The following is a 26,072-nucleotide window of genomic DNA, read 5'->3' on the forward strand; positions in this document are numbered from 1 at the left end:
TGCTCACGTAGCTGGTGGAGTGTTGATTTTCTGTCAGCTGGGCGCGTTCCCGAGTCTGTTTGCGGGTTCCTGTCAGAGTTGTTTTTTCCTGAGTTCAGTCTGACAGGCGCACGGATCACACCCAACCTTTCTTTTATAATCGATTCATTATCTGAACCGCTTCATGCTCAGTAGGGATGCAGGCGGCTGTCCACGGTGTCTATCTCCAGCAGTCATCAGCTGAGCGGTGGGGGACACTCTGGACAGGTCTCCCGTCCATCACAGAGACCGACACACACTCACTGTGTGTTAAACTAACATTAAAACAGCTTTAATAAACTGTTAAAATACGACTTTAAGGAAACTTTTATCAACATTAATTAATATTTTACTGTCATTTAAAAGCTGTTTAGTACCTGAACGAATCTGAAAAACAGTAAACTAATAAGATGTGAGTTTTCAGGACCTTACTCCCATGTTTTAATCATTTCTACCAGCTCCTCTCCTTGAATAGCTTCCCTAGATAAACATCTGACCGCAGCCATCAGTCTCTCTGATGTGTTTCCATTCATGTGAGACCACCCAGACTCCAGAACCAGGGTGATGGTGTAGAAACAGACACGCAGAGCCAGGGTGGGACATGCTCTCTGAAAAGCTGGGTCTTTTCTTGACCGGGATGACCCCATATAGCGCTTGGTAGGCCATTGTCTTCTAAATCAGAGCCTGTTTATCTTCCAGTCTTCTCTGACTCCTGAAGTCCACCTGACTAACCCGGGTCTCCGAGTATGCTGGTCTATCACAAGTCCACATTGTCCTCCAGTGTATACCAGTTCCAAAAGGCCCCCCTTTCAAGATCTCCACCTCATAATTAACTATAGAACTTCAGGAACATATTTGAACCAGTCCAGACGAGTTGGCATCTCTTCTGTCTGAGGTACTTATATTCTCTGTAATATGTTTATGTTTGAGTTTGTAGTTGAAGCTATATGTAGAGTGTTTGACCCGTTGTGGTTCTGGTGTATGGTTTTATCTCTTTCTTATTCACATCTTTGCTTCTTTTTGTTATATTTGAGTTTCTTATGTGTTTAAGACCAGAAGAACCTTAGCCTGGCCAGCCTCTGTGCAGAATTAAACAGAGAGAGTCTGGCTGGCCAGGCTAGAAGAACCTGTCAGTCCAAATAAACCCATCCTTTGCAATCTGCAGACGTACATCATCTGGTTCAGCCCATCCCGCATTGATCCGTTTCTTTAGAACATCTCTGGTTCTGGTGGAACACTCTGTTTACATCACAGAGAAACAGCCTGCAGCGTTTGAGCAAACACACCACGGCACGGCTGGTCTCAGATGCACACAAACCTCACCTGGCCACGCCCACCACCTGTCAGTCACATACCTCCTCAGAGGCGAGTGTGTGCTGCCGTGTGTGTGAGTGCTGGAATGTGTTCATTTAAAGCAGCTACCTGTGAAAGTGTGAGTCTTTAGACAGAAGCAGAGCTGGCTATAGTCCAGCTTAGTCATCACCTGCCTTAGCTGTTAGTCAACTCATTGCTCTTTTTCTTCTTTTGTGTTTGCTCAGATCACCGTCACTGACCTCCCAGCAATGCTGCTTAATGTAATCATGTCACTATTAATAAATAAGGCAACGGCTGAGTGCTACAGAGAAGCTGCATCCCTGAGGTGTCCTCAGGTCGAATAAAAAAACATTCACATTTGCTCAAACTAAAATTAGCTGCACTCTGAATTGATGCAGAGGAGATAAAAGATGGAGAATGCACGGATGGAAAAAGATGAGCGGAGCAGGCCTGTGCACGGTCATGTGAAAAGGCAGCGCTGCTCTCCGAGGTATCACATGGAAGCAGAAGAGTTTGATTCTTAAACTTCTGATGAACTTTCTTCAGTCATCTGGAGATCAGGCGGCTGGGTCCAAGAGGCAGAAACCTCATCTGAACTGCCTGAAAGCAAGAGGAAAGAACAAGGCTGCAGAGCATTCAAAGACCCGGTAGGCATCAGAAACACACACAAACATACAAACATCACAGAAACACACAAAATGTCACAGAAACACACAACCATACAAACACACACAAACATACAAACACCAAACAAAACCTACACACACAAACACCACAGAAACACACAAAATGTCACAGAAACACACAAACATACAAACACACACAAACATACAAACACCACACAAACACACACAAACATACAAACACCACACAAACACACAAAACCTACACACACAAACACCACAGAAACATACAAACACCACACAAACACACACAAACACCACAGAAACACACAAAATGTCACAGAAACACACACAAACAAACAAACAAATAAACACACACCACAGAAACACACACAAACACATACAAACATCACAGAAACACACACACAAATAAACAAACACACACAAACATACAAACACCACAGAAACACAGACAAACATACAAACATAATATAAACACACACACAAACTTACAGACACCACACAAACACACACAACATAAACACACAAATATACAAGCACACACAAACACACTAAATGTCACAAACAAACATACAAACACCACACAAACACACACAAACACCACAGAAACACTCTGTCACAAACAAACAAACACCACAGAAACACACTAAATGTCACAAATAAACATACAAACACCACACAAACACACACAAACACCACAGAAACACACTAAATGTCACAAACAAACATACAAACACCACACAAACACACACAAACACCACAGAAACACACAAAATGTCACAGAAACACACAAACATACAAACACACACAAACATACAAACACCACACAAACCTACAACCACCACACAACCACCACACAAACACACACAAACATACAAACACCACACAAACACCACACAAACACACAAAACCTACACACACAAACACCACACAAACACACAAAACCTACACACACAAACACCACAGAAACACACAAAATGTCACAGAAACAAACAAGCATACAAACACCACAGAAACACACAAAATGTCACAGAAACACACACAAACAAACAAACAAACAAACAAACAAACACACACCACAGAAACACACACAAACAAACACACACCACAGAAACACACACAAACACATATAAACACAACAGAACACACACAAACACATACAAACACCACACAAACACACAAAACCTACAAACACACACAAACACCACACAAACACACAAAATGTCACAGAAACAAACAAACATACAAACACACACAAACACCACAGAAACACACAAAATGTCACAGAAACATACAAACACCACACAAACACACACAAACACCACAGAAACCACAGAATGTCATAGAAACACACACAAACATTCAAACACCACAGAAACACACACAAACACATATAAACACAACAGAACACACACAAACACATACAAACACCACACAAACACACAAAACCTGCAAACACACACAAACACCACAGAAACACACAAAATATCACAGAAACACACACAAACATTCAAACACCACAGAAACACACAAAATGTCACAGAAACACACACAAACAAACACCACAGAAACAGACACAAACATATAAACACAACATAAACACACACAAACACCACATAAACACACACATATAAACACAACAGAAACACACACACAAACATGCAAACACCACAGAAACACAGAAACACACACAAATGTACAAACACTACAAAAACACACACAAGCATACAAAAAACACAGTAACACACACACACAAACATAGAAACACCACATAAACACACACACACACGTAGAAACATCACATACACCAGCCCAAATAACAATGAAAAGAATATAAGACAATGTCGAGTCAAACTGATTAAAAATGACCATAGAAGACTCCCAGCCCACTCCCAAGGACCGTGGGCCATTCCCATCCTCCAAGACCACCACATAACAGTCCTAACACCTGAAAATGGACCAAAAGCTGTAAACAATTGAGATCCTCAGTGAAATCCAGACTCCATGAATGGATCTTAGTCAGGACCTTGAGCCTGATGCTGATCTAAACCCTGAACTAACGCTCTGATTAAAATCGGGAGCAGACTGAAGATCATCTTTATCTAGAAAATATTAAAATAAAAATCCATTCATCAGAGGTTTTTGGACGCAGACCAAGACCTGGCCTGGGACTCTGAGTCAGACCAGGTCTATGTCTGGATGTGACTGACAGCTTCCATGTGAAGCAGAACTATGACACGCTAACTGTTACTGTGTCAGATAATAGGAGCTGATGCCAAAACCACAGCAGAGCTAATCACACACACACACACACACACACACACACACACACACACACACACACACACACACACACACACACACACACACACGGTTTACCTAACTAGAATAAAATGACAGGAGGAATGAAGCCAGAAACAATTAAATTGATCATTAAACCTTCAACCTAATTACAGCGTAATTTTTATCAATCCAGCTGTGTTGTTACCCTTAGGTACCATAGCAACACGTCCATCACACGCACGCAGCTGTGAACATGTTTGAGTCATTTTTACACTAGAGACAACTCCGGATTTCTGTTCTCTAAACACAAAAATAAGGTTTAAAAAGTTTGGAGCATGCGGGTGAGAAAATGTATGCGTGTGTTTGTGCACGTTGGCTTGTATGTTTTTGAGTGTGTGTGTGTGTGTGTGTGTGTTTGTTGCTTTGTATGGCTGAGGGTTTGCCCTGACAGGAAATATTCATTTTAAACCTGAACCTGTCCCTGAGCCAAAGTCAACAAACGTGAAATGTGGTTCATCCTGTCAGATAAAAACATCTGGGATTGCATCCAGGTACTCCACCCACAGCTGCTTCACCTAAAACTGCTTCATCCACAGCTGCTTCACCTAAAACTGCTTCATCCACAGCTGCTTCTTTCATAGCTGCTTCATCCATAGCTGCTTCATCCACAGCTGCTTCTTTCATAGCTGCTTCATCCATAGCTGCTTCTTCAATAGCTGCTTCTTTCTGATTCATCCATAGCTGCTTCCCCTAAAGCTGCTTCTTCCATAGCTGCTTCATCCATAGCTGCTTCCCCTAAAGCTGCTTCATCCATAGCTCTTCAGTGTAAGGATAATAAAATATGAAGAAACGAAAATATCAACAAAACCCTAAAATAAACTGTGTGAAAATGACAACAAATAACTGATGAAGAAAGCTACCATAAACAACAAGGTATAAAGGAGGTCCAGCAGAGCTAAAATTAGAAAAATGATGTCAAATTTACTCACAAGCAGAAGAAAACAAAGATAAAACAAATACACGGTTGTACATCTCCGTTTCTCCTGATGACTCTCGGTCAACGGATGCACTTTTTAACTGTATTTTAGACATTGAATCCTGGATGGCAGAGAACTTTCTCCAGCTCAACCAGGAGTCATTGGTCCTGAGGCCCAGATAGAGAAGCTTTTACCGAAATTACAATCTCTGTCTTTTAATCCATCTGAACAAGTGAAGAACCTGGGTGTGATTTTTGACTCTGAGCTGACTTTTATCCCACACATTAAAAATATCACAAAAATAGGTTTTTATCATCTAAAGAACATCGCCAGAGTCCGCCCCATTCTCTCTCGGGCCAATACGGAGACGTTGATGCATGCTTTTATCACCAGTAGGATAGACTACTGCAATGCCCTGCTTTCTGGTCTTCCTAAAAAGAGCATCTCAGGCTTACAACTTCTACAAAATTCAGCAGCACGTGTCCTGATGAAGACCAGGAGGTGGGAGCACATTACACCAGTTTAAGAATCATTGCATTGGCTCCCTCTTCTCGAATCGAGTCGATCGGGAGATCGACAGGCGGATTGGTTCGGCGTCTGCAGTGATGCGGACGCTGAGCCGATCTGTCGTGGGGAAGAGGGAGCTGAGCCAGAAAGCCAGGCTCTCGATTTACCGGTCGATCTACGTCCCAATCCTCACCTATGGTCATGAGCTTTGGGTAATGACCGAAAGAACGAGATTGCGGATACAAGCGGCCGAAATGAGTTTCCTCCGTAGGGTGGCCGGGCTCAGCCTTAGAGATAGGGTGAGGAGCTCGGACATTCGGGAGGGACTCGGAGTAGAACCGCTGCTCCTCCGGATCGAAAGGAGCCAGTTGAGGTGGTTTGGGCATCTGGTCAGGATGCCTCCTGGACGCCTCCCCGGGGAGGTGTTTTGGGCATATCCTGCCGGCAGAAGGCCCCCGGGTCGACCCAGGACACGTTGGAGAGGTTACATCTCCAATCTGGTCCGGGAACGCCTTGGGGTCCTGCCGGAGGAGCTGGTGGACAAAGCCGGGGAGAGGACGGCCTGGAGCTCCCTAGTTGGGATGCTGCCCCCGCGACCCGGACCCGGATAAGCGGAGGAAGACGAGAGACGAGAGAGACGAGAGTGCATTGGCTCCCCGTATGTTTCAGGATCCATTTTAAGGATCTTCTAATGGTTTTTAAGTGTCTTAATGGTCTTGGGCCTTCTTATCTCTCAGAACTGTTTTTACCATATGGACCCTCACGGCCTCTGCGCTCCTCTGGCGGGCGTCTCCTGGTCATCCCTAAAGTCAGGACACACACTCACGGCGAGGCGTCCTTCCAGTGTTATGGCCCTCGCCTCTGGAACGAGCTGCCAGAGGACCTCAGGGCTGCAGAGAACGTTCATGTTTCTAAGTCCAGGCTCAAGACCCGTCTATTTAGGTTAGCTTTTATCTAAATATTTACTACAGTTTTATTCCTCGTTTTAAGCCGGGCGTACACTGTGCGACTTTTTCACTTTTTTGAGCCGATTTTCCAGTTGTGCGAGAATCGATGACATCGGGGCGAGTTTTGCGCCGAGCGGTCGTGTAGTGTACAGGGGGTTACGAGAGGCGATTAACACCACGTGACCAGCCGCCGATCAGCAGTCGTGAGGTCGCACGGACTTCTGGCGTGTTTAATATTTCGCTCGTCCCTCGTGAGGGTATCGCACTGTTGATGCGGCGCTGCGAGCAGCTGCGACCCAAAAAGTATCAGAACCGCTCACGGCGCATGCGCAATCCTGCATCAACACCGCTCGCCCGCTATTTCCCTAATAACACACGTTGTTCGTTTTAATTTCTACACATTTTTTTACTCACAAAGATTGTCAAGAAAGCGTGTTTGTCGTGTTCATGTCAAATTAAACTGATCACAAAACACAGATTTACTTTCTTTATTTCGTTTTCCTCATCCAATCCCCATAAATCCTCGTGTGTCCTCCTGCAGCCTTCCTGGGCTTAGGTGGGGGCTCCCCCTCCACTGAGCGCCCTGACTTAGTGTGGAAGACCTGATGCTGCCGGGGCAGACGGCTCCTCTGATGGCGTTTCCTTGCCTTACCTTACTTGGCTCATCTGGACTCAGCCAAATATAATTTTTACTTGTGTGTGTGTGTGTGTGTGTGTGTGCTTGCATATGTCTGTTAATGTTTTTAACCTGTTATGGGAATCTGGGGTCATTTTGTAAAGCCATTTGAGTAGCACTTTGTTTGAAAAGTGCTTTATAAATAAATCTGATCTGATCTGATCTGAAAACAATATTGAAATCACTAAAAACTGATGTAAAATGACTTCAAAAGCAAACTAAATCACTCATAAACTGCTTTCAAATGATCAAACAACAAAGTTAAACTAATAGATAAATAACTCAAAGCACCACAATCTCTGCTGAGGTTAAATCAGCACAAAATCTAACCAAAAGAACTAAAATAAGACATAAATGGGCTTATCAGATAGATCCGCAACATTAAGCCACAGTGACCAGAGTCCTCCTCTGACTGGCTCTGACTTCAGACACAAACTATTTCAGCTAAAATAGAAACAAAATCATCATAACAAATGGATTTCAATCTAATCTAAAAGATCAAGGTTGAAACTAATATAGTAATCAACAAAGCATTCAGATTATAGCCATGACATTTAAAACCAGCTGATCAGAATTCCTCTCCCATTCCAGAGGCTTTCATTAAACCGGAAAAGATTCCTGCAAGGTCACCAAAGGAAAGCACCACGGAGCGCTGACATCACCAACTAAAACCCGTTTCATCAATCTACCTCAGAACCAGTAAAACCAGCAGACTTTTCTCAAATATATCAAACAGGTTTTATTCCTGCTTCATCTCAACATTATAAATATACCAGATTATCTTTCTTTATTACAACAATAACCATTAAATACATTCAGGGGTTGTGTCCTCCAACCATGGTTCTCCAGTCCACCATCAGAAACCAAAACATCTTGTTTAGAGTCTCAAGATTTGGTTCCTGGTGCTTCTTCAGAGTCCAGTGAAAGACTGAAGCAGGACACAAAAAATACCCACATAATCTGCACTAACAGGAGTGACGATGTACTGTTTGTGAGTATGAAGGATGAGTTGGAAGACAGACTTATTCCATGTGATACCAGGAGAGTCCAGGTGAGAGTAGGCCAGATGTTTCTGATGAAGTTTGCAGATTTAAGAGTCAATCCAGACGAGATGACGATTATCTGATTGTTGGAAACAGTTTTATCTTTGGTTTTAGACCAACGTCAGCGTTCTGTTGGGAGGGAAACATCCTCAAGTGGTCCTTAAGACAGGAAAAACCTGGATCAGGAGCCTCACTTCCTGTCCCGTAGCCAGCACTTCCTGTCCAGAGTCTGTAGAGGCAGAAAGGAGAGAAGATATGAAACCTGAAGAGCTATTTAATGAGGTCAAAGGTGATCCAAGTCATGTTTGAAACTCAGAACCAGAATCAGGCTGTACTATCAGGTTTGGGTTTAGGTTGTTTCACCACATCTTTGATTTGATTCTGAAGCTTCTGAAACTCCAATCAGCCCTGCCGCCACACCTCTATTCCCACCCCTTTGTTGAACTCGTCCCTTCATCTTTGCTTGGAGGACCACTGAACGTTCTTTGGGTTCCTGGTTCCAGATTGAGTGCACTGCTGGGAGACATCTTATGGCTAAACTCCAGTATTTACTTTATCAGGCTCTGCTCATATTTTGACAAAGTTCACATTGTGCGTTGACAGTGTTTATTTTCTTCTTCTTGGGTCTTGTGGTCTGTGCTGCGTTGGCGGTTTGCCAGCAGCGATGCAGAAATACCAGATAAAGCTGCTTTTGGGTCGGACATCGCTGGACTCAGAGTGATGTGTCATCAGAGGTTTAGATTTAAACTTTCTGTTTGACATTATTAGAATTCCTTCTTTCATTCACACGACTGATTTAGTTTGTTTTTAGCTGCACTGAGAATCCAGCTTCCTGCCTCCAGGATCTGGCTCTGGATGTATATTCTGCTCTGTGTACATGAATGTCAGTGTTCATGCTCAGTCTTACCAACTCTTGTGTGTTTTTTTTCTTAGCACAGCAAGGGCTATTGGCCAGTTGAGTCAGCATACGAACACATCTCCTAAAATCTGCAGAAGGACCAAAGAACAAAGCGTGTCTGAGAAACTTGACCAGAACCAGCTTTTAAAACAATAAGACCTGCAACTCTAGGGTCGTGATGGAGTGTGTAAAGACAGGAAGCCCTGAAAAAATATTCATCTGGGTCAAAGGCTGTCTGATGTAATAAAAATTAAAAGTAAAATGATCTATTTCACATCAGCGCTACAGATCATAATAAACAAATCTCCTTAAAGTGTATTTTGTACCGTTAATCTCTGGAAATACCCATTGGAACGCTGTTGAAAATTATTTAAATGGTGAAAAATATTAGTGGCTTTGTAACATATAACCATAAACATCGGGTCTAAACAAGCCCCCATAATTCGGGTCTGGATATGAAGCTAAACAGGAAGTGACAAAAATTGCAGTTCCACCCTCATCCACTAGGGGCTCGTGTCAGAAGTGAGCAAATCCTCATTGACTCCCATGTTAAAAATACCAATCTCACAGCAGAAATAAATTAAATAAATTGTGTATAATTAATGAGCACCAGACCCACGTGACCGCAGAGCTAGCTCCGGGGAAAGGCCTCAGTTGCGCCTCGGCCTCGCCTTAAAACTTTTCCGCGATTTTCAGTCTCTCAACTTAGACCATTAGTTGTGCGGTTTGTGCGTTCTTTTTTGCATATTATTTGTGCAATTGTGAGACAAAATGACTTGCTGTGGTAGTAATTGCACTAATAGAGCGTCCAAGGAGTCTCCACTTAATTTCGTTTGGTAAGTAAAATTATATTGATGTATTTTAGGTCACTGCCACTCCTACGCTAGCTGAGCTTATCAAAGTAGCTCGCTAACTATCATTTTAATATGTACAGTTTAACCATGATATTTACATTTAATAGGGTAAAACCCAATGCATTTAACAATGCTGCACTTTGGAAAATGGGTTGAAATATGACATGCTGGTGGAGCTGGGTTCGGACTATCGGTACAGACTCCCTCCCCTCAGCGGCAGCTCAGCGCATCTCTTACCGCAGCGATACCTGTCTGCTGCACGGGCTGCCAGTATGTGGAGGGAGTTGGTTGATAGTGCTTGATGTTAGTCGTCTGTAAGCCATCACATAAACTCGCTCATTTTTTTATTTATTTATTTGCATAATTGTAAAATACTGGTGGTGGGGTGCGACTAAATAACTAATTTGTCCACAAAGAGCCACGACCGGGTACCGTGTTTTCATGAGAACTAGTGCTGTTTAATAAAATGGAACCTCTGTTAGCTTAGCTCCCACCTCCATGTTAGCTTTGGGTTAGCATGTAGCTACATAGCTTCAGTTCAACGGGTGTCGTCATTTGATCCCAGCCTTACAGCCCCACCCTCAGCTCCATCTCTTTCCCCTTTTATGGAAATGTCTGGGTGTGACGAGATGTGTCACACAATCAAAATGGCGGTGGTGGCCCCGTTCCAGTTCAGATAAAAAACTGATAATACGAGCCTATGGACATGAGCTGTCCAGTGTATATATGTCGATGGGTCTAAAGTACAAAGGGTGCAGGTGTCTTTGGGGGATGTTCAAAAACATTTTGGCAGTAAGAAACATGAATTTAATAACAAAACTGCTAAACCCTTTCCAAAACCTTTGTGAAAGAACAGAATCAAAAAAGAGTTGCAGCATATTTTGGTTGAGTGGTATTGCCGTAGATGATGATGCCATTGGAAGGCACAGGACCTCGAGCAGATCAGGAAACTACAGCGCCATAAAACCATCGGCATTGCATTCTCTTGATGGAATTAACTGAAGGACCATTAAAGTTTGAGGAGTCCTACTGAGGTTGCGTGCTTTCTGCTCCACAGGTAACATTTACTGTAAAGTTTTTTAAACTAGCGTCAGTCACAACGATATGGTGTAAAACTACCCAGAAATGCAGTACATACATTTCTGAATGTATGTACCGCCCCCTCGTGCCAGGAAACTACACACTGCCACTTTAAATACTAAAGTTTTGATTTTTCAGCCTCATGTTGGTTTTCTTGGACAAATCGGACTCCAACGCCCGGAACACACCAGCTGCAAAGCGCCCGAAGTGGATCGTTCACGAAATTTGTGCGCTGTCCACCCCTCCTCTGTTCACATCAGGTAAGAATTTGCAAGGAGCGTTTCTGCTCACACCTACTGTTTTCCAAACCCCCACACCACCCCGTTCCCGTGCTGTGTGTGTGTGTGTTTGTTCATTTTTATCTCTTGTCTGTTTAGATACACAAAAATGATCACATTTATCAATGGTGATGTTTTATTTTGAAAATCTTCTTTTATTTTGATAAATGTATTGCCCTGCTTCTTCTGCTTGGTTTGACTTTCTGCCAGAATTGACGCGGCTCATTCACGACTCAGGGAAAAATTAGAGCTCACACTGGAACGATCGCTGCACGGCGCTTTGCAGCTGATGGGACCGAGACCGTAAGTTAACAGAGGCACAGAATAGAAGCGCTCGTTATCCCACGGCGCTTCGCGGGGCATTGTCGCACTTCTTCGTCTGATATATTCTGGGCGTAAAGGTTTAGTGCGAAGTCGCACACACGCATTGATGGAGATGTTTTCCCTTCAGACTTCTCCGTCACCTGGGGAGTGTTGCCAAGCAATGCCCCTCCAGCACAACAGAAGGTGCAACACTTTTCTGGGTTCTCCTGCCACCATTACAGTCATGTATCCAGTCCAAGATCGTGCACATTGTACATCTTTGCTACGTTTGCTCTGAGTTGGTCATCTAATTCCATTTTCCAATTCTTTTACATTCACAGAGTAATAGAGAATTGTTTTTACCTTTTTGCTGACATGTTTCGGCTATCGCTGTTGCCTTTGTCAGAGCCTTGCCATTGGTCGCGGAAACATGTCAGCAAGAAGGAAAAAACAATCTCTATTCCTCTGTGTATAGAAAAGTATTGGACAAGGGAATTGGTAATGGTGGTGTTAACTTATATAACGGAAGCACCGTCCTGACCAATCACAAGCTTGCAGTCTGTCACTTCTGACGGATAGTCAAAAAGTTGGGTGTGTCTCCGACAGCCTCTGTGACTCAATTGGACAGCCCTTGACGTGCGTATGTCTGCACCAATGCAGACGGAGAAGTATAAATCATATAATCGCTGGTGGTTACCATGGCCACCGTCATGACCCACTGGCAGCAGCTTTAACATTTCTTTTTTTATTTCACAAAACAAACATTATTAATTTGATGACAATTTTCTCTAAGTTGGTGTTGATGGTTTTGGGCAACAGCTGCAAAGTTTCCAGGTTCATACTTACAGCTCTTGTCTTGTCAAAATATGACCTCCTTTAATTAATAAAAATATGGTTTGCAGGTTTCACACAAGTCACTTAGACCAAGTAAATCCTGGGTTGGGTTGTGATTCAGTTTGTTCTGTCACAGTTGTACACTTTATCCATTTTCTGCACGGCACATTGAGTCCCATCGTTTAGTACACAACAACACCAGCACTCTGTGGCGAGGTTAAGACAACTCCGCTAAAGTAAACAACTTCCCACTAGAGTCGTCTGACAAACGGCAGCCAATAAACTGTCAGGGTTATGTAAACAACCGCTGGACAAGTTTGAACCTCACCAGCTCCTGTAACTTTCACCTTTAGCCGCTCACACTCCCACACACACACACGCGTGCACGCACACACACTAATCTGTGATAGTACTCTAGATGAAGATGCACAACAGGGACACAAGCATTCATGGTTATAAAGTTACGGTGTGTAGGAATGAAACACCTTCCTGTTTCAACTTTGTAATTACAAACAAAAACACCAAGAAACTCCAAAACATCAGTCGAAGCTGTTAGATTACTTCAGATTAGTTCTGTTTAGGATTATTGCGTTAAAATGATCAAAGCTTAAAGATCAAGTTAATATAATGGCGTCAAATACCTCCGTGATTTTATTTTCATAATAATTGGAACATAAACTGTAGCATACAGCTTTTTCACATGATATTAAAGGGTGTATGAAATAAGATTATAGATTATGTAAAAGTTTAAATTAAACAGACCTGATAAACCTACAGGATGTACAGTACAGGAGGTTCAGTGTTGCTGTTTTACAGCAAAAGAACCACGAGTTTCTAAAACATGTGATTTAGGTTTATTGTATTAAAAATCCTGATTTTCAGGCTTTGAATCTCATTACCGATTGACTACACACACACACACACACACACACACACACACACACACACACACACACACACACACACACACACACACACACACACACACAGCTTGCCTAATTCACCGCTTCCCTCCCTCTCGCTCCAACACAAACATTAAACTACATGCGTGATTTAAAACCATAATAGCTGCAGCTGTCGTGACACGATTGGCCCGATAACAGAGTAACTCTGAGTGTTACAACACGCCTTATCCTGCGCTTTATCTACGATTCCTTCAGGAACATGACACAACGGGGAATACTCGAGCGATTTAACCAGCAACCAGCACAGGCTCACTCTAAAACCAGGATATCTGGTGAAATTCTGGGTGTTTAATTCACTGATTCGATGCTGGATTGATAGATCTGCTTCTCTTAAACCTGCTTTAAGCTCATGTTTGTTTAAACATTTAGTGTTTTATATTTTTATGCATAAAACGTTGATACTGGAACTTCATTAGCGTTGTTCTAGGTCAGTCACGTTCCCATGTACCAAACAAACTCCATTCCTGGAAAATGGCTTTTTTTAACAAGTAGTTTAAGTGACAGTGAGAGGATTTGAACCTGCAGCTCTTTGACTGGAGTGTGATGTTACTCACAGGCAGGAACTGTGCAGTCCCGGGTGTTGTGGTAGAGTCGGTTGAACTGTTTCTGGCACTGAGGTTTGATGGAAAGAGGACCTGAGGACATGAAAGGATACTTGTTAAGGTTCCGGATCAAACACCCGTGATGTTCAACACTGATGAACTGAGCTGGTTTTAGTGGTTTACAGTTACTGTACTTTAATTCTATGATATCTTAGTTACTTTAAAAGTCAGATTCAAGCATAACCTGTTTGACTCAGTCAGGGTACAAATAACCTGCTTTAGTCCAGATGTGTCCAGTCCTGGTCCTGCTGGACCACTATCTTGCAGGTTTCAGGCGTTTCTCTGCTTTAAACTGATCAATTGTCATGAATATGATTCTGTAGGACCTGCTGAGGAGGAGATTCAGCCACTGAATCTGGTGTTGGAGCAGAGAAACATCTAAAACCTGCTGAGGACAAGGGTTCACCGCAGCTGATTTAGGCAAAGGATGGACTTGATTATATTCAGGGATTTAAATACCTGTATTAGTTTGTGGCATTAAAACCTTGTTATGTATAGGAATTGATGAGCAATAAAGAAAAACCTGATGACGTTTGAAAAGCATCCTGTTTGAATTTATTAACTAGTTTTAATTGCTGTGATTGTTGTAGAGCCCCAGTTTCTTCTTGTAGCGTGATGAATTGTCTATTTCTGACCTAAAAGGCCCTGCTCTGTTTTGCTCCGCTCAAAGCAAAACCAGAAGTTTCTGACACAGAACTAATCTGCATGAGATATTGCTCAAGGTCTCATGCTCTGCTTCTAAACTGTCTTCCTTTACCAGCTCAAGAGAAGAATGAAGACAAGGGACTCTTTCTTTTAATAAACCAGAAGAACTCTATTTTTAATAAAGCTAATCAAACAAAATTTTAGTCCAATAATAAAATGTGAACCAATCTGTGAAATGACAATGTTATGATCAGTAGTATTATAATAAGTAATATAATTAAGTATTTCTACTAGACATTCTCATCCACATAATGTTAAGAATCACATGACACGTTTCCTTTTTCTGATCCAATCAGAGCCTTCCAGATCTGACGCTAGGCGTGGATTTGTTGGTGCTTGGTAAATCTGTCCTTTTTTGATTTGACCGTAAATCAAAACATCCAAATTATAAAACTATGCCCACGTCATCTTAACTTCAGTTCAAGCGTTCTAGAGAAGTTGTCGGAGTGGCCAATCCGTAAACTTTCCTCTTCAGCCAAAATAACCTAACGACAAGCTGGATTAAATCGGTAACATGTTCCACCTGCCGCAACGGTTCCTTTCAGAATAAAAGCTGAACCATCACGACCCCTTTTTGGGTCTCGCTAGATGCCAATAAAACTGTCGTGACCTGGAAGTATCTCAAGACTGGTCTGGTCAGCAGCCGCTGCTTTTCACCGGCTTCAGTGCCAGAGGAGGTCAAGCTGGACCTCGACATTCCTGATCTAACGGGGGCTTCCGCCAAGGGTATGTAGACCGACAGAATGTTGTCTCAGTGTGTGTTATAAATCTCCCAAACCAAGCTTAGCGCGAAACATCCTCTTCAATCCCATCAGAACTAATCGTTTCTCCGGATCTGCTGGTTCTGAACATATTCACACACACACACCATTCTCAGTCTTATTTCACCTTAGTTACACCATACATTAGTGTATAAACACAGTGTTTAAAGTTAGTCTAGTTTTAATTTGTTTAGTAATAAATCTTTAAACTTTTTAAACTTGACTCTTTTCTTGAAGTTAACCCGAAGTGTTGCTCAATCCCTGCAATAAAAAGATCCGATCTTCTGATTAAATTTACTTAAAGATCCATTAAGGTGATATTTCATACTTTATGATTTTTCACATTTAATGGGTTCTAATTAAATGTAGGAGCATCTTCTCTACATTCTGAATTTAAACACATTTCTCTATTTCTTTAAGAAAAACGAACTCAACCACCTATGTTTAGAGACAGAGGTTAGATGTTCATACCTGTCAGGTGTGCGAAGAACATTTCTTTGTATTTCGGATCTCCAAATTGACCCTCTGGAAAAGAAAAACAGAGATAATATTTGGACCACCTAACTGTAAAACTTTGTCTGATGAAGAGCCACTGTGTGAGCTGACCAGGGAAACAAAGTAAGGTTTATTTAATCAGACTGAAGTTGAAGAGCTCTTCTTCTTCCTTCAGGAGCCCAAAGCTCAAAAGGACTGAAGGACATTTGCTGAGTCATGATAATGCTGTGTAATGCAGGAAGCTTTTGAGATCTGTCGGTTCGCTCCCGGTGGCTGCCTGGTGGGGTCTGGATCCCTGGGCTCTGTCAGGTACCCAGCAGGGTTTGTAGCCCTCTGGTCCTGGGCCGCTCTGTTCCAAGTTCAGCCAGCTCGGGGGTGGATGGCTGTGGGCGAGCCTGGGGACTTGCCATTGTAATCACCCAGGGGTCTGGTGGCTGCTGGTCGCGACCCCCGGGGCCGGGGTAATCTTCTGCGCCTTTCGGAAGGAGGGTTGGGGCATCTCCGGCGGCTGTCTCCCTGGGGTTCCTGTGCTTCAGGAAGACCCTTGGATCTCTAGGGCTTGGAACTCCTCCATCTTCCACCTGTCTTTGGGGGCAGGTCTGTGGGCCCTCACACTCACTGTTGGACGCTCCTATGGCGAAACCTTACATATACAAGTGCGTGTATGCACACAGGTGCTCACATGGTGCTCTAAAAAGGATGGACTTGGGCATTTTCCACACATGTCTTAAGGCTGTGGTTGGCACTAAATGCAGTATGAATGCAGTATGAAGCGCCTCGTGATTTTTATCTTGAGAGGCGCTATAGAAATTATATTTTCTTCTTCTTCTAATTATTACCTTGTGTTTCTCAGGAACAATGACTTTTATAAACTCTCAAGCTGTTGGCGCAGTGATATTTTGGTCTTGTTGTATTTTTGTGTCCTTCTCTCTCTCTCTCTCTCTCTCTCTCTCTCTCTCTCTCTCTCTCTCTCTCTCTCTCTCTCTCTCTCTCTATCCAGGTCTAGAAGCAGATTCTTGTTCATCATTTATTGTTCATTTTTGTGAACCCCCTCCCCCACCTCTTCCTTCTCTCTCCCCGTTTTTCTTACACTTCTGTCTCCGTGTCCGTTGATATTTAAAACAACCAACATATTTCTAATAAGGTTTTTGATATCAGGAGTGGCATAATAGCAGAGGCTATAAAGCGCCACCTGTGAGAATAAAACTGTAAGGCTTGTCGTCTGTATTCAGGTATCAATTCTGATTGCTTCACAGCCGGATAGGACATGGTAAAAAAAAAAAAGAAAAAGTTTGTTGCTTGTTAAAAACTAACACATTTCTTTATTTTATTAAAAAAATGAACTCAATCACCTATATTTAGATACATAGATGTTCATACCTGTCAGGTATGCAAAGAACGTTTCTTTGTGTTTTGGATCTCCAAATTGACTCTCTGGAAAAGAAAAAGAGAGATAATATATGTACTCCCTAACTTAAAAACGTTATCTGATGAAGAGCCACTGTGTGAGCTGACCAGGGAAAGAAAGAGGGGTTTATTTAATCAGGCTGAAGTTGAAGAGATCTTCTTTAAGGAGCTCAAATCTCAAAAGAACTGAACAACATTTGCTGAGTCATGATAATGCTGTGTTTCAGTTTAAGATTGTATGACTCAAACCTTCATCCTCACAAGGAACTGACTTACCAGAACAGGTAAAACACAGATCAGCACCATGGACAGAGACACTTTGATCAAACACCCAACAGAACCAGTCCAGTAGAACCATGAAAACAATTGGTGCTTTTCAGCGTTCTTAAACTTACCAATGTTAAATTCAAACTGTTTTCAAGAACTTTCATGTGAGCTTATAAAGGTTTCAGGACCATGTAGTGATGATGATCTTCACGATCATGAATTCTATCAGAGTCTTTCACCCCTGTGCTACATTAATGTGACAAGTACAGTTAAAGAGACAATGTGTAGTTTTTACTGTTAATCTCTGGAAATACACATTGAAATGTTGTTGAAAAATAATGGCAGCTTTGTAACAAATAACCATAAAAATCAGGTCAAAAATACACGGTAGAGAATCTAAGTCTCTGGGCGACGCAATGTTTCCTTCTTCTGGAGCTTGTGAGTACAAAATGCATTTACTGATTTGTACCAAACGATTACAAAACTTTCAGCATTGATGTTGTTTTACACATTCACCTCTTCACTCGTTGTCAACGACTTTATGAATGTTTTGGACTCTTTTAATTTAACAGAGTGGATCACTGGCCCTACCATATTAAATGCCGCACGCTGGACATGTTTTTTTCTGTTGGCCTCACCCCTATTAATATTGTGACTTTGCCACCTGTGTTCTCTGACCCCTCTACCATTCTCTGTGACTTTACATTGCCTCTCCTCGCCCCGGTGACCGATGTTCCTGTCAATAGTTCTAGAGTATTAAATGCTGAGAATGTTACAGTTTGTCAGCCGTGTGTCTGCTAGGTCTGAAAGTCGGACCACTGAGTCCAGTAACACTGAGGAGTTCTCTCAGCATTTTGATTTGCTCTGTAAAAAAGTCCTTTATGCTGTTGCACCTCTCAAAACTAGAAAGTCTAGGCCAAGTGGGGAGCCTGGCTCTCTGATGGCACCAAGGCTTCCAGACGAGCCTGCAGAGTTTGAGAGAGAAAATGGAAAAAGTGTGGCTTGCAGCTTTCCTATGAGATGTTTCCGGTATCATTAGTGGCTCATCAGGATGCTGTGAAGGATGCAAGATTTGCATATTATGCTGCTATCATTGACACAAATCCCAATTATAACTGGATCCTTTACAAAACACTGAACACAGTGTTGGTCTATCAGGAACATGGCTTTACATCTATTTCTACTGCTGGTGATTGTAAAGACATTCTCAATTTTTTTGTTAGGAAAGTCTCTGATATTAGAGCATCTATCCTCGGCTCTCCTACTGAGTCTGTTCCTGCTGCCTCATCGAGGGCTACCCTGAGCGTTTTTGAACCTGTTTCCCTTTCTGAGTTGAGTAAGCTGGTATCAGGACAGAAGCCATCAGGCTCTTCTCTGGACATTCTGCCACCCCGCCTCTGGAAGGAGGCTTTTTCCGTCCTGGCCCCATTTCTTGGTACCATTATAAATGGTAGCTTGAGCTCTGGGGTTGTTCCATCCTCATTGAAATACGCAGTGGTGTGGCCAATCCTCAAACAAACTGGTGCTGATGCTACAGTGCTTGACAATTATAGGCTAATCTAGACCCTCCCTTTCGCCTCTAAAAGTTTGGAGAAGATTGTTAACCAGCAGCTGGTATCTCACTTATCTGACTCTGATTTATTTGAGGTTTTCCAGTCTGGATTTAGGCATGGGCACCACACTGAATCAGCCCTGCTAAGGGTCTTGAATGACATTTGTATATCTTTAGATCAGGGTTTTTCTGTGGCACTTTTTTTATTGGACCTTACGGTAGCTTTTGACATGGTGGTGACACTGCTTGATCACCTGGAACTATGTGTAGGGATCACTGGGTATGCCCTTGAATGGTTTCACCCCTACCTATATGGTAGGAGATTCTGTGTGAGATTGGGGGGAAGCTCTCTCTTCTTGGGAGGCTTTTTGCTGAGGGGTTCCACAGGGCTCAATTCTCAGACCACTGCTTTTTGCAATTTATTTGTTGCCGTTAGGGTCCATCTTCCGCAGACATGGCATTAAGTTCCACTCATACGCTGATGACTGCCAGATCTATTCTCCACTGTCTCTGGGGAATGGAGCTTCTTTTTTTAAACCCTGAGACCTGTGTAAATGAGGTCAAGGCATGGCTTGCAGCTAATTTCCTGTATGTTAATGAACAAAAAAACGGAATTTATCATGTTTCACCCAGGCTACAGCTCAGATTTATGTTCTACTGTAGATTTGTGCACCTTCTCATGACTACAGAAGCCAGTTGTCAATAGCCTGGGGGTGAGACAAGATTATGCTCTTAGATTAGACTCTCATGTCAACTCAGTAGTTCGGTCTTGCTTTTTTCAGTTACGTCGCCTTACTAAACTCAAGACAATTCTTTCCAGAACTCACTTGGAGCGTGTACTCCATGTGTTTTTGATCTTTAGGCTTGACTATTGTAACTCCCTTTATACTGGGTTGGGTCAGATTATTGTGCATCGCCTGCAATTATTGCAGAACAGTGCTGCTAGGTTTTTGACTGGAACTAGGAAACGATACCGTGTTTCTCCAGTGCTGGATTCTCTTCACTGGCTCCCAGTCTCATACCGGGCACAGTTTAAAATTCTACTTTTTGTGTTTAAGTTCCTCCAAGGCAGTGCCCCCACATACTTAGCGAAGCTCTTAATAAAGCATGTTCTCTCAAGGTCATTATGGTCGGCTCACCAGAAATTGCTTATCGTCCCTCGCACCCGATTTAAGACTCGTGGTGATGGGCTTTTCAAGTTCTTCCACCCTCTCTCTGGAACCATCTCCCACTCACAATCAAACAGTCTTTATGAGCAAGTTGAAGACAAATTTTTATAGGAAGGCTTTCTCTTAAAGCTTTTGGTTTCTGGTTTTAATTAATTAATGAATTTAATTATTTGTTTGTTTGTTTATTTATTGCCTTCTTTTAACTAAATAATTTAAATTTTCTTTTATCTAAATTTGATCTCATTGGCGTTTTATTGTTCACAAATGTCTAAGTTCTCATTTTGTTTTTAAAGTTTTTATGACTTGCTACTTTTATCTTTGTTACTTTTCTTGTCCAGCCCCTTGGACCCCTCTGAGGGTGGCGGAAAGCTCTATATAAATAAAACTTGATTGATTGATTGATTGATTGATTGATGATTGATTGATTGATTGATTGATTGATTGATTGATTGATTGATTGATTGATTGATTGATTGATTGATTGATTGATTGATTGATTGATTGATTGATGAAAGGAGTCTTATGTGATTGTCATTTTGCTGGAGATTGCTCTCCCAGGGATTTAATGGCCATCCGTTGTTAAGGTCTTACTCAAACACAAAAATACTGCGTACTTGCAATGATTCAGGTATGTACTACCCACCCATCATCAGAAAAAATACATATTATCACTGTAACGGTACAGGCCCCTTCAAAACTCTGAAAGAGTTCTAGTATTTTCGATGACTGTAAAATCTGTATCAACCCTGGGAAATTAAACTGGAGATTGTTCTGGCTGTTAGCTGCTGTTAGCTGAGAGTCATCCTCTGCCTACAGTGTTGAAACGACTCTCACCAGTCCAAGTCTGGTTCCTGAGCACCATTGTCCTGCAGATATTAAATGTCCCTCTGCTCCTTGCACTTCCTCAGCCTGTATTCGAGTTCTGCAGGATCCCTTCACAGACCAACAGATTCAGGTGTGTTAAAGCAAGAGCACATCAGCAGGAGGACTGGACATCACAGACTTAACTAGATGAGTAAAATCCTTAGGAAATAAACAAGACATGTCTGTGTCAATTGGTCCAGTCCAGCAGGGGGTTCTGATTCAGCTGAAATAGCTGCAATGTGGCTGAGGTGGAGGTTTTAAAGCAATGTCTAATAGAAGGTTCAGGAGAAGAGAGTTAGTTGGATGAGTTGGACTCAAACTCATTATTTTACAAAGTGACAGGAAAAGACTGCCTGGACCTTTGTGCAAGGGTGCCCCCAAGGGGTGGTCAGGGGTGGCCCCCCAGGAAAAGCCAGTGTTAACAAATCATGTTGATGTTCAGTCAAAAGATATATTTATCTTGTTTATCAAGACATAATTGTAAAACAAAATGAAATATTACAATTAATGAGTAAAGAAATAATCAGAATAAAAAAATATGTTTCTGCTGCCCACCATTTTATAAAAGTTTTTATCTCCATAGTTTTTTGTGGGTTTTTTGTGAGCACAGCAACACAGGTGAATTAACCAAAAATTACAGTTTTTAATTAAATTAGGAAAAACATTTAAAATAACTGAAATGTATTTTTCTAAAATGTTTGTGTTTGTAAAATTTAAGGTAAATGTTTTGGATACATACTGTTATTTTAATCAAAATGAACAAAGGCACAATGCAGCAAATCGCCACAGACTAAATTCAACCAGAGTTACCACAAAGACCAATTTGGTGTGCCACCCAAAAAAATTTCTTTGGCCCCATCTGGCCACCCCTATCAAAATTTTTTGGAGGCGCCCCTGCCTTCATGAAGCTACAGATAAAACAAATCTGATGAAAAAATCAAAAGTCTATCTGAAGGTGATTTACTGGGTTGTTCTTTAACTCTCCTCCAGGTCTCCAGCTGTTTTGGGGCCCATCTTAATGAAAGGCTAACCAGAGTTTAGGTTCCTTTTGAGTGGATAGGTAAAGGTGACAAGCAACAGTTCAGCTGTCTGCTGGGTAATAAAATCCAGAGGAAAGGTTGGATTTGCACTCTGCTTATTAACTGTGTGATTTAGAGATGGTACTAAACACAATAAATCTGTACAAGCTGATTCAGTGTGTTTATAGAAACATGAAAAACACTTCATGTTGATGTTTTGATCTACTGCTGATTGGCTGGTTTGATCACAACCAGCTGAGTGTGTAAACACTTATAAATGGGCTACAGTGGGTACGGAAAGTATTCAGACCACCTTCAGTTTGTCACACTTTGTTATATTGCAGCTATTTGCTGAAATGTATTACATTAGTTTTTTTCCTCATTAATGTACGCAGCACCCCATATTGACTGAAAAACAGAATTTTTGAAATTTTTGCAGATCTATTAAAAAGACTATCTGAAATATCACATGGTCCTAAGTACTCAGATCATTTGCTGTGACACTTATGTATTTAACTCAAGTGTTTTCCATTTCTTCTGATCATCCTTGACATGGTCCTACACCTTCATTAGAGTCCAGCTGTGTTTGACTATACTGATTAGACTTGATTAAGAAAGCCACACACCTGTCTAGAAGACTGTACAGCTCACAAGGCATGTCAGAACAAATGAGAATCATGAGGCCAAAGGAACTGCCTGAAGAACTCAGATTGTGGCAAGGCACAGATCTGGCCAAGGGTACAAACATATCTCTTCTTCACTTAAGGTTCCTAAGAGCCCAGTGGCCTCCATAATCCTTAAATGGAAGATTTTTGGGATGACCAGAACCCTTCAGGCCGTCCAGCTACTGAGCATGGAGTTTGCTAAAAGACAGTTGAAGGACCCAGAGATTGGGTGAAATAAGATTTTCTGCTTGGATAAGACCAATGCCAGAGGATCCCCAAGGAACTTGTAACATCTTTATCAATATGACTCATGGCTGTATTAGCTCCAATGGTACTTCTTCTAAACTGAGCAAAGGGTCTGAATACTTAGGACCATGTGATGTTTCAGTTTATCTTTTTAATAAATCTGCAGAAATTTCCAAAATTCAGTTTTTCTGTCAGGGTGATGTGTGTTCATTAACGAGGGAAAAAAAGATTTTTTATTGATTTTAGCAAATGGCTACGATATAACAAAGAGTGAAAATATTTGATGGGGGTCTGAATACTTTCTGTACCCACTGTAAGATTAAAGCCCACATTGTGAACCCATGCACCCAAGTGGGTGCCAAGTGGGTGCCAAGTGAGGTCTGTTGACCTGGAGCTACATAATGTGTTCTGGCAACATGGTGCATCAGTCAGTGTAGCAGAGGAAAACCATTTTGGTTGAGGAACATCAAGATGAAGCTGAAACAGCCTCGGTTTAGAGCAGACCCCTAACAGGGTCTGAAGGTAAACCACAGGTGTTCTGATGAGGACCTCAGAGGAAACACATGTTTAATCTGCCCCCAGATTCTAATTAATGTGTTTTAATTAACCCTTTGATGCATAATGGTCACCACAGGACAGGTACTCAAAATTGTTTTATTTATTTATTTTGTTGCTATTAAGCACAGCTGTTGAAGACTTTGTTGCATTTGAGCCCCTTCATTTGGACTTCAGTAAGTCAAGCCATCATATTTCATGTTCAGAATGCACGCTGTCCGGGTGGACATGTAATAAATTATTTGTGAATTATTAAATATACAGAAAATATTTGTTGAAATTTGTTTCATTCACACCTAAAGATGAATGAAAAAATTGTTTAAAAAAATTATGTTTGAAGATTTCATAATTCATGCATCAAAGGGTTAATCTGAACACAATCCCAGGTCTAATCTGGACCATCGGTACCAACCGGGTTTCGACCTGCTCGTCCTCAATGGTGCTGTGTATCCGGTGAACCCAAGCGACTCCACCCGTCTTCGGCCAGCCCCGCGGCCCTCAGACCGGGTCCTGGAGCTTCGCTGCTCGGTCGCAGCGTAGCAGGGCCCCGGAGGCATGAGGAGGAGGGGGAGGAGCGGGAGGAGGAGCCGCGGGAGCAGCATCCCGATGGAGATGAACGGACTCAAGATGAGGTCTGAAATATAAAATGTATGTTTAACAACTTTCATTTGATTCTATGGAAACTTTAACATTAAAATGATTGAAATACAATAAAAAATTACGTAAAATAAAAAGGCATGCTCCAAAGAAAAACCCCAGAAGTGTTTCCAACAAAACTTTAAAACTAATTTAAGATGGCTCCGAATAAATGTGTTTTATTTTACATTTTAAAGTTGTTTAATGAACAAAAGTTTAAAGTCCTCCTGAACCGGGTCCAGATCAGACTCACCTCCCCTCTCCCCTTTCGGCTCGGAGCGCCTCTTCTCCCCGGCGCACCGGTCTCTTCCCGGTTCGTCTCGAGGAGGAACCTGATGCGAACTTCTCGGTTTCTGTCGCGTCTCTTGGAGCTGTTATCCCGGGTTAGTTTTGATCTTGCGCGCTCTGTCGTTCGGTGACATCTTAGAGCTGACGGAGCGCGTGGAGCCGATCAAATACCACCATCACCACCACCATCAGCATCATCATCACAAACAGCTGGGCTGACCCGCAGCAGCCTGCAGGCAGCAGGAAGGGGTCATGCTCTACCTGGAGAACCTGCAGCTCTGACTGATGCTTCAGGATGATCACAACCTTCGCGCTTTCCTTCAGCTCCTCTTCCTCTCTGAAAAGAAACAATCCTCTGGTGTTCTCACGAGCAACTCCACCGGATCGCGGAAATAAAGAGCGGGAGGGAATGTGTGCGTGTGTGGGCCGTGCACGCGCATAAACCCATGCACGCACAACAGAAGATGCAGAGTTGACGGAGTTTGTTCAGAAGGCGGTGCAGCACCTCCTCTTAGCGGAGGTGACAAGAAACTACTCTGACTCGTTCCCAGAGCTTCTTATGTTCTCCAAAGTCCCAGATGATCTGGATCTGGCTCAGGAGAGGCCGATATGGTCCAGATCGGTGAGGGTAATCCAGGCTCACCCGAAACATCAGAAGAACCTGTTGATGTTCAGAATGTTCCCGTGTTTAACCTGAGATTTTTGTTTCGGTGTTTCTAGATCTTCCTGTCAGATTTTTCTTAATGACATCATTTTACAAGTTTCAAATGTTTTATTGATTAAGTTGATCCAAAGAGTCAATCTCTCTTTTAGTTAACACTTGTAGCTCATCAGTGTGTGAATGTGTGTAAAGCACTTTGGAGTCATACAAGTGCAGGTCATCAGCCGACCAGTGGATAAGATCCTGCTGGTGGAGTTTGTTCTTCATCAGTAGTGTTTGGAAATTGTCAGAATTTGAGAGTTTTATGTGTCATCTTGCCTTTTGAAGGATTAAGGTCTGGGAAGTTTCCTGGAGCAAACACGTTCTGACTTTAGCTTTCTGGCCCAATACTCTGTCACCACCAAACCAATGGTTAAGGAGTACTGCTGGGAGGATATTTTGGTACCATTCTTTATAAATGGATGTTGTGAGGCTAACTGTGAGTTTTGGTTTAGAAGTGAGGAGCACCTCCACACACGACTGGTCTGCTTTATCCTTTACTGACACAGGACTGATGGGA

At 42.3% G+C, this 26,072-nt stretch overlaps 1 protein-coding gene across 1 annotated transcript; it reads right to left on the bottom strand.

Moving 5' to 3' along the window:
- Positions 1–8,090: 8,090 nt before the first annotated feature.
- alkal2b (ALK and LTK ligand 2b) lies at positions 8,091–24,981 on the bottom strand. The gene is made up of 6 exons (XM_054735024.2): positions 24,818–24,981; positions 24,341–24,562; positions 16,161–16,214; positions 14,176–14,256; positions 9,317–9,396; positions 8,091–8,638 (listed from the first exon to the last, which is right to left on the bottom strand). Exons 2-6 carry the CDS (start codon positions 24,528–24,530, stop codon positions 8,600–8,602), a joined length of 444 nt encoding a protein of 147 aa, XP_054590999.2. The 5' UTR covers positions 24,531–24,562; positions 24,818–24,981; the 3' UTR covers positions 8,091–8,599.
- Positions 24,982–26,072: the final 1,091 nt, after the last annotated feature.

The sequence above is a fragment of the Nothobranchius furzeri genome, chromosome 3 (genome assembly GCF_043380555.1).
Source record: "Nothobranchius furzeri strain GRZ-AD chromosome 3, NfurGRZ-RIMD1, whole genome shotgun sequence".
NCBI lineage: Eukaryota > Metazoa > Chordata > Actinopteri > Cyprinodontiformes > Nothobranchiidae > Nothobranchius > Nothobranchius furzeri.

Excerpts from the sequence above, each read along its gene's own strand:
- alkal2b (XM_054735024.2), bottom strand. The coding sequence starts at position 24,530 with ATGCTGCTCCCGCGGCTCCTCCTCCCGCTCCTCCCCCTCCTCCTCATG. Across the intron at positions 14,257-16,160 it reads GTTCTTCGCACACCTGACAG|GTCCTCTTTCCATCAAACCT; the intron begins GTATGAACATCT and ends TCATGTCCTCAG. Across the intron at positions 9,397-14,175 it reads GGACTGCACAGTTCCTGCCT|ATTTTAGGAGATGTGTTCGT; the intron begins GTGAGTAACATC and ends GTCCTTCTGCAG.